Source organism: Falco biarmicus, chromosome 1, assembly GCF_023638135.1.
Source record: "Falco biarmicus isolate bFalBia1 chromosome 1, bFalBia1.pri, whole genome shotgun sequence".
NCBI lineage: Eukaryota > Metazoa > Chordata > Aves > Falconiformes > Falconidae > Falco > Falco biarmicus.
This window is the reverse complement of record NC_079288.1, coordinates 73,748,376-73,757,627: the sequence shown is the minus strand read 5'-3', so window position 1 is coordinate 73,757,627 and position 9,252 is coordinate 73,748,376. Positions and strand designations below refer to the sequence as shown.

The following is a 9,252-nucleotide window of genomic DNA, read 5'->3' as shown; positions in this document are numbered from 1 at the left end:
ACTGGCGCTGAGCAGTGCGCACGGGCAGGGCAGCCATGGGGACCGCAGGGTGAGATCTTCGCCAGGCACCACGGTCCCCACCACCGAGGCTGCCAGCTGCCACTAGAGCCACTGCCAGCCCCTGTGCGAGCGCAAAAAAGGAGGGATGTGGTCTGAACTGCAGCCTGAAGTCTGCTGCGGGGAAAAAAGCCGCTGGGGAAATCCGTGTCCACCCTCAGAAACGACACAGGCAGCAGAGCCAAGTGTTAAACTAAAGTTTATAAATTAAAAAAAAAAAAAAAGTACAGCGGGTAGCTTACAAACATTCACAATTCATTTGAAGTAAATAATCTAGTTGAGTGCACAGTGCCATCAGAAGAGAAAAGGAGGGGGGAAAAAAAATAGCAATTAGTTACCTAGAAAGAAAGAGGCTGTAATTACATTGCTGAGCAGATCAGAAATCCCCGCCCTTGAAGGAGAGATCTGCAGAAGAACTGTAAAAGGCACTGATGGTATTAAAATTTCCCGTTACATCGATTTCTTAAAAAGCCCGACCAGAAATATTCACATTGAATATAAAAATAACAACAACTTTAATACAACTGGAAAGTGCGAAAAATCTGTAACTCCTCCCTCCCCGAACACGGAAAGATCTCAGGAAGAAAGGAAAAGAAGAAGTCTGGAGTTCTGATATAAGTCTCACCCTTTTGTGAAATATTTATCCTTTGCCAGGGATCATGGAGTACAGGAATAACATGGGCAACAAGAGCAGAGGGGATCTGAAAGAGGCTTCCTTACATTCAGCACCATACAAGGCACACTCAGTTTGCAGCGAGTTGAAAGACCAAGGACTCAACCAGACGTCAAAAATAATCTTCCTTACAATCCACCGAAGGAGTCCTTGATCTCTGCTTCTGAGCTGCATTTGGTTTTGCGGGTTGCTTTTTTTTCCCCTCCTTTCCTTTTTTTCTCTTTCTCTCTCCCACACAAGATCGAGTCTCTACCAATCCGAAGCGAAAAAAACCAACCAAACAAAAAGTCTACACCAGATACACTGACAACATGGATACCATGAACTAGTCATGTCGAATCATGAGAGTCCTCGGCTGGCAGGGTGGGGATGGGTGAGGGCCGGGGCAGGGATAGCCGAGAAGTCCTACGTTGGAACAGGAGAGGGTGAGGAACCATCCAAATAATATTAATAATAAAAATAACAATAAAATAATAATAAATACTGTCCAAGGCACTGAGAGCTGCAGCTAGGGCTCTGGATTTGAGAAGCTGGCTGGCTGGCGGGCTGGCTGGGGGAGGGGGGTGGCAGAGGGAAGATGGGTTTCCTGGCTGCCAGTGTCTGGGGGGGGGGGGGGGGGGGAGCTCAGGGAGGGGTATGTACGTGTGCCCCTCACTGGGTGCCGGCGGCTGCGGCGCAGGTGGACAAAGCCCACCCAGGCAGGCAGTAGTAAGGGTAGTAGTAGGAGGGCTGGAGGGAGAGCAGCGAGGGCGGCCGCAGCACCTCACCGGGGTGGTACTGTCTCTGGTCATCCCGCACCAGCACCTTGACGGCCACCTTCTTGGCGGCGGGGGCGGCAGCCAGGAGGTCAGCAGCCATCTGACGCCGCTTGGTCTTGTAGCGCCGGTTCTGGAACCAGATCTTCACCTGCGTCTCGGTGAGCTTCAGCGAGGCGGCCAGGTCGGCCCGCTCGGGCCCAGACAGGTACCGCTGGTGGTTGAAGCGCCGCTCCAGCTCGAAGACCTGCGCGTGGGAGAAGGCTGCGCGGGAGCGCTTCTTCCGCGGCTTCGGCGCCGCCGCCTCCTCCTCCCCCGGCAGCAGATTCCCGCACTTGCCCGCTCCGTCCTCCTCCTCCGGGGGGCTGCGATCTGCGGGCAGGGCGAGAGCAGGGCGGTCAGGGCAGGCAGGCACCGGCACACCCGCATCCCCGCAGGGCCCGCGCAGCCGGCCAGGCGCGCTCCTTGCGGCTGGCTTGCAGCGACGGAGCGGGCGGAGACCCGGCCGCGCCGCCGCCCTCCCCACCGCCCGGTCGGCCGACGCCCGCCGCCGGGGTTTCTCGCCCTCCCCCGAACACCGGGCGGCCTGCCGGGCTGCGGGCTCAGCCTGGCCAAGGGCGCCCCCGCCCCGGGGGCTTATTCTCCCGGCGCGGCCTGGGGGCTCGCTGCGCAGCTCCCCGGGCCGGCGGAAAGCCCCGACCGCCTCCCGTTCGCAGCCCCCCCGGGACCCGGTCGCCCGCCCCGCGCGGGTACGGAGGGGCCGTCGCCGGGGCCGCCCCTACCTGAGACGGCGGCCGACATCTCGCTGTCACTGAGGCCGGCGGCGTCCCGCTCCGCCGCCTCCGGGGGCTGCGCCTCCTCCGCCGCCGGCCGCCCCCCGCCCGTGGCCTCGGCGGGGCGGGCGCTGCCACCGGCGCCGTTCTCCTCGGCGCGCCGCTCGCCCTCGGGGTCCTCGCTGAGCGCCGAGTCCGAGTCCCAGCCCGCCGGCGTCCGTGGGGCGGGGGCGCGGGCGGCGGCGGGCGCGAGGAGCGGCGGGCCCTCGGCGGCGCTGCACAGCCGCCAGCCGCCGGCCGGCCCCGGGGGCGGCGGCCGCCCCGCCGCGTGGCGGGCGCGCTCCTCCTTCTTGTTGAGGATGGCCTGGATGGAGAAAGGCGTCAGGGCGTTGCCGCCGCGGACGGCCATGGCCCGGCGGCGGGCGGCCCCACGGGCGAGCTGCGGACCGCGCCGCGCCTTCAGCTGGGCGACCGCATCGCCGGCCGCGGCCGCGCCGGCGCCGGTGCCGGTGCCGGGCCCTTCTCTGCCGCCGGGAGGGCGGGCGCCAGCGGGGGCAGCCTCTCTGCGCCGCTGCCGGCCCACCCGCCCATAGGGCCGGGGCCGCCGGGGCCGCCGCGCCGCGCTCCGCCGGGCGCCGCCGCCGGTCCCTGGCGGCGCGGGCGCTGCCTCCGCCCCGCTCTGTCCCGCCCCGCGCCCGCCCTCTCCTTTTTCTCCCGGCGGCGCTGTCATCCCTCACCGCCGCCTGACAGCGCCGGCCCCGCGCCTTCCCATTGGACAGCGCCCGCGCGGCCTGCCTGGCGATTGGCTCCCCGCCGCGGGGCGATGCGGCTCCGCGGGGCGCGCGGCGGGGCGCGCGGCGCCTTAACCCCTTGCGGCCCGCGGGGCTGCCCGCCGTCCCCCCGGGCGCCGAGCTCCGGCCGCTGCCGCCCGCGGCGGAGCCGACCCGCGGAAGGAAGGTCCCGCTCCTCGGCGGGGAGCGGCGGCTGCCACCCGCGGAGGGCGAGGTAGCGTTTTCAGGGTGTCTCCCCCTCTCGCCGTGCCTCGGCCGAGTCGGGCAACGGGAGCTGCAGCCGCCGGCGGCGGGGAAGGGTCCGGTCGCGGCGGGAAAAGCCGCGGGGGAGCGGGAGTGGCACCGCGGGCTGGCAAGCGGCCGTTGCGCGCTGCTGGGGGAGAGCCGGGGCGAGCTGCCTCCCCCGGGGTCCCTGCGGGGACAGAGCCGGGCGCCGGCCGCTCGGCGTGAGGGCGCAAACGCCAAACCCGACGGGCTGTCGAAAACGGGCGTTTCGCCGTTCCGTTTGTTTAAAGACGTGGTCGGTTTTATATTGGGGATGGTCTTCGGTCCGCGGGGCTTCTGAAGACCGTTTTAGGAGGGCGATTTCTCCCGGATTAAGGACAGCTTTCCTCGAAACGATGCTTTTCCTGAAGGAAAATGGCCCTAAACCAGAAACGTTTGGAAACTTACACGCACGTGAACTGTATAGGTGCGACTCGTTGCCGGAACAACAACGTGCCTCCAAGCATCGTGCTTTTCTTTATTTCAGACATTATTGGCATTCTCAGACACGACAGAAAAATCCCGGCGACGGTACCAAGCAGGTTGTCACAGGAGGAACGAAATGCCAGCGCCTCACGACCGTGGTGTTTTTGGCGCTGGGGAGACGCGGCAACGTAACGAGCGAGGGCACATCGAAATGATGCCCTCGGACCCGGCTTCGCCTCCCGAGCCGCATTCCCAGAGCGTTATCCTGCTGCTTCACAGGCGTGCGTCCACCTCCAGCATTTCCCTACCTGATCCCGCAGAGATGAGCGCCCGTTGGCAGTAGACCACGAAGCCACGATAATTGATTATCAACGACTCTGGCAGGGAATAAACGTTTTCAATCATCGTTCTTACCCCGAAAATAGAGTAATAAAATAAATAAACCCGCTTTCATACGCAGCACGAACCCGGAGAGCACTGCCTGAGCGAGAACAGACTTTATCCTTCTGAATAAATTCAGTCCGTTTTAATATCCTTGCTTAGACTCACTTATCCCTTCTTCCCACCCAGGTCTTTTCCCGGGAAAGCCATCACTTCTGCCACCCAAGGCTTCGGTGCCACGGTACACTCTGAAAATATCCAAAGGGGATTTATTTTATTTTATTTTATTTTATTTTATTTTATTTTATTTTATTTTATTTTATTTTATTTTATTTTATTTTATTTTATTTTATGTTTTTTTTAAGAGCTGGAGGGAAATAAGAGGCATCTGGGGAAGCTGCGAGAAATCCACTTACAAGGGGATGTGTAGGAGATGTAGGAAGGGTGTTCTCTGCGGGGTTGTAAGGGGTGCTAACAGGCGAGAGGTGAAGTGTGGGGTGTCAGTGGGGGGAGAGGAAGGGCTGGGCGCTCCTCAGGAGAAAGGCTGGAGATGCGGGTCGCAGGAGCGCGGTTTGGGCTGACGGCCGGAGAGGGACTCTGGGCAGGGGGGACCGGGAGTCCCGGGCAGGGCGGCCTGGCGCAGCTTTCCGCCCTGCGCTTCTTTGGCATCTGCGCTCAGGTGCGGCCGAGCGGGGGGCAGCGCAGGCGGCCCTGCGGGGCTGGGGACGCGGCGAGGAGGAGGAGGCGCCCCCACCCCCCCCGGCGGCAGCCTCCCGGCAGGCTCTGGCACAGGCACTTTCCAGCCCGCGAAGTCCCTGATTTACAAGGTTTCTCGTCCAAGCTCTTGGAAATACCTGCGGTTAGTTTACAATGGCTGTAATTCTTCGCTAATTTACCCAGCTCCCTCCCTGCCACCTCCTTTTCTTTTTTTCTTTCTTCTCTCTCATGCCCCCCGCCCCCCCGGGCGATCTTTGCGCCCTCTCCCCGACCAGAAAACTATTGTTTGGGAGAGGAAATGCCCTGGGGAGGAGGCCGGGAGGAGAGCGAGCAGCAGCGGGGGTGAGGCGCAGGGGAGCGGCGGAGGGAGGCCGGGCAGGGCCGGCGGTCCCGGGGCTGCGGCGGCGGGGGCCTGCTGGGTGGTCCCGCCGGGGGAGACGGACCGCGGGAGGGAGGGAAGGAGGGAGGGATGGGGGAGAGCGGCGGCCCGGCATAGCTCCGCACCGACCGCCCGGCTGGAGGGCTCGCAGCCGGCTCCCGGCCGCCTTCAGCCGGGGCAGCACCACGGGGCAAGGGCTCCCCGGCGGCGGCGTGCGGCGGGCGCGGGGCCCCCCTCCGAGCCTGTGGGGGGAAACGGGACGCAAGCCCTCCTCGCACGAACAGGCTCGGGGGGGACACACGGGTGGAGGGAGCGGGGGTGGGGGTGTGTGCGGAGGGGCGCAGCCTAGCAGGCAGGGCAGTGCCTGAAACAGGGATGCCGGCGGGGGCACGATTTCCACCTTGCCCCCCACCCCTGATAACGGCCCCGCAACACCCCCCACCCCCCCGCCCCCATTCCCCGCGGTCTGGAAGCAGCCAACCCCTCCGCACTGTCTCGGATCCGCCGTTTTACAGACGTGCATTGCCGTGCAGCGGGGCAAACCCAGACCCCGCCGTGCCCCGCCGCTGCCTCCCCCTGCGCCCACCGCAGACCCCCCGCTCTTTACCCAGCAGCCCGCGGAGCCGCCCGGCCCGCCGCCCCTCGCCCTCCCGTCCCCGAGCGGCGGCGGCGGGACGCCCGCGGCGCAGCCGGCCCGGCGCTACCGGCAGGGGGGCTGCCCCACCTAGAGGCGTCCCCGCCGCACTGCCCGGCAACGCTGCCCAGCCCTGGGCGCCCGGCGGGGCCGTGGTGGCACGGGGGAGCCGGGGTGGGTCGGGGCAGGGCCAGCCCGTGCGGGGACACCGGTGCAAAGGCACAGCGCCAGCGCCCTGTCCCGGCGTCGCGTCGCAAACCGTGGTATGGGCTGGGAAAGAGGGAGCGGAGCTGCCTGGCTGCAGCCTGAGGTGGCTTCTTGCGGTCACCTCGGACGCTTTTCTTTCCAGGTGCGAGGAAATCCGCTCGCAGCTGCACTGCGGAGCGTGCATGGGGCGATGAAGCAGGAAAGGATGTGTCCCGCTCATGGGCGTCTTACGAAAGCTCTTTCCTTATTTTTATGCAAAGTTTCCTACTACCCCAGTAAATGGCTCTATATTCCTCATCTTCTAACGTATTTATCTGTAGGATGGAAATAGAACCTGGACAAGATTAACTTGATTTACTATAAAAAAAAACCCCAGCATATCCAAATGGCCAGACACATCTCATAGTCACTAATTAAAGCTTTTGAATTTTTCTGTGAAACAAATATTGTGATATTTACTCCCTGTATTTAGCTTTTTATTTGTTTCAAGCAGCTTTAGAAGGAGGGGGTAGTCTATTTATTTGCACTCTCTGACAGAAAAATTGAAGTAGAAACAGATAGAATCACTTACGCCAAAGTCATATATGTGTGAGTCATCCATGCGGTATCTGGTCTATCTAGTTGTTCTGAACTTTTCCTTATTATTTATTAGAACATTTTAATTAATATTCCCCATATTACAGTAGATGCATTTGCTGTGTGCAAGTCTCTAGGCTTTTCAGAACACTCATAGCACAGATTAATCATTTGATGTTTATTTGGTACAACATCATACAAAGTCCAGGCTTCCTTTACCATTGCTCCTCCATCTATTTTGAAATAGTTGAGTTTATCATGTATGATGGTAATTAATAACCTGATAATTAAATCAATGGCTACATTGCAGTAACATTTAAATATTTTTGTTGCTTCTCATGCTTAGGTAAATCAAGTCAGCCTGCCAGCCTCTCATGACACTGGAACTGTTTAGATTTATAAAGTGATTTCACATCTTTGTCCAAGAGTCATATCTTTATTGATAACAATTCAGCATTCATTTATATTGATTTTTCTGTCTCCTTATTATTCACGTCAGGAGTAGACACCCATCAAAGGTAATATCTGGGAGTGTTTGGGACTTTTCCATTATAAATTTACATGGTTCACCAATTACTCAAAAATTTCAGGATTTGAGATGAAAGACTCACTTGTTTCACATCCTCCTCATGCTGAATAGGAAGCCTAAACTGTGGAGATAGGATGTGGCATTTCTGTGCATGTCTAGGGTAGTCTCACATGTGCACTGTTGGCTGTTGGGGTGCCTGCTTGGAAAAGCTGAGCTGGCTCAGGAGCTCCAGTACTGGACTTAAGTGCCTCAAAACCAATGTGTTGCAGGAATGAGAATCATGGTACATCTGCCCTGTTTTGGATCCAGGCCTATGGGACTGACTTCATATGTCTGAAAAGAAATCAGAGGTGTGAGTTCACCAGGTAATTGCACAGGGTGGTTGGTCTGGTCCCAGGAAGCGACCATCCCTCTGCTGAGCACAGACAGGACCCAGGCAGTTTAGACCGAGCATCTCACTCCATGGTAGCTCCCTCATCTGACAGGACCCCAGCTTCCCTGAGAGCTTTATGACACCTCTCGTGGAAGACAAGGCCCCCAGCTCTACATGTTGTGTGACAGGGGAGTCCATGCCTGCAGCAGCCTCACACGGCCATGGTGTTGGCCTTGCTGTGATCCATGCCCAGTAACACGTGGTGGAGCAGCCAAGCCAAGATGTTTGAGCACAGAGATTGGATTCAGCATTGGGTTTATGAAGTTCGGGCAATTAGCGTGTTCACTGTGTGAGTTGTTTCCACTGGCAATGATTTTGTATGTACAGTGACTGTACATTTCATCTGAACACAGCTTTTACATTAAGTCACTAATTCTTTTGGCTCGCTTAGTGAGAATACAAATACTTACATAAACTTCACAAATAAATTAGTGACTGTTTTGTTCAGCTCACTTGCAAAGTTCATTGGCTGCCTGAAAATTAGTGAATGTGACACAAGTTGTCTGCAGGCAATACAGATATTGTCCATATTTTCTGTATGTATCTTAGAGAATAGGGACTTTGAGCATGTCAGTTATGGATGACTGCAAATACGCACCCTGTCTTGTCCTTGTGACACTCAGTTCTTTCCTCTCAGAATTCTTGTCTTCACTAGTGTTGTCTTTGCTTAAATTTAGAGATTCTGAGTTATGGGTTGTCTCCTTCAGACCATTTTTATGCTGTTGAAGGGAGCACAGCCTGTGTGGGTTTTCAGGATATTCCTGTCATAGAAGTAGCTATTTCTATAATTTATTAGCCAGACACATGTTGGGATTTACCTAATAGAAGAAAAAAAATGTTAAGACAGGTGACAGATGAGAAAGAATAAAAATGTGTAAAATGACAGAAGTGGTTTGCACCTTACATGTTACATGAATGAGAGTAAATGAGATAGTTGGAGAAGGAGAGTAAATGAGATAGTTGGAGAAGCCTCCAGTGCTAAAGGACTCCCATGACTTAGTGGAAAACTCTTGCGATGTAAGAGGGACCAGACATGCAGGTAGACAAAATGTCAGTTATGAATCCCTTGGAAAACCAAGAAGGTCCTTTTATTCCTCCAGGAGGTTTTTCACAACAGAAGGATGCAGAAATCTGCCTGCAAATGAAAAAGGGAAGGCAGAGGAGTGCTGGCTGGAAGGACATTTTAGTAATAATTTCAAGATGGCAAGTTGTGATTTCCTGCACTATGGATGAGGTTATTTTTGGCAGGAGGAATGCAAGCTTTCTGCAATCCCTTCTTTGGAAAGAGGGTAGTGAGTGGTGTGGCCTTCTGGTGCTTTATAGTATTGTCTGTATTTTATGAGAGCCAGTTAAAACCCCCACGCTTTTCTCTATGTACTCTCAGCATTTCAACCCCACATAGGACCATGGCAGACTGCTGCCTGTAGGAAGTATTAAAACCCGGTCTTCAGCCAAATAGTTGCTATCAACCATTCTTCCATATGTCTGGAGGACTTTTGATGTGGCTGTATTTCTTCCACCCAGTGTACACTTTGTGCAGCACTTCTGTGTCCCAGGAACTCCTTTTGAGAAGGGTTGTGCACGGCAATGCGCTATTTTGCATGAGATATGGTCCCTCATCAGGACATACAACTCTTAAGAAAAGAAAGTGTTATCC

At 57.1% G+C, this 9,252-nt stretch overlaps 1 protein-coding gene across 1 annotated transcript; it reads right to left on the bottom strand.

The window, feature by feature from the left end:
• Positions 1-282: 282 nt before the first annotated feature.
• On the bottom strand, positions 283-2,903 carry NKX3-2 (NK3 homeobox 2). Its single transcript, XM_056346351.1, has 2 exons — positions 2,268-2,903; positions 283-1,857 (listed from the first exon to the last, which is right to left on the bottom strand). Exons 1-2 carry the CDS (start codon positions 2,665-2,667, stop codon positions 1,382-1,384), a joined length of 876 nt encoding a protein of 291 aa, XP_056202326.1. The 5' UTR covers positions 2,668-2,903; the 3' UTR covers positions 283-1,381.
• Positions 2,904-9,252: the final 6,349 nt, after the last annotated feature.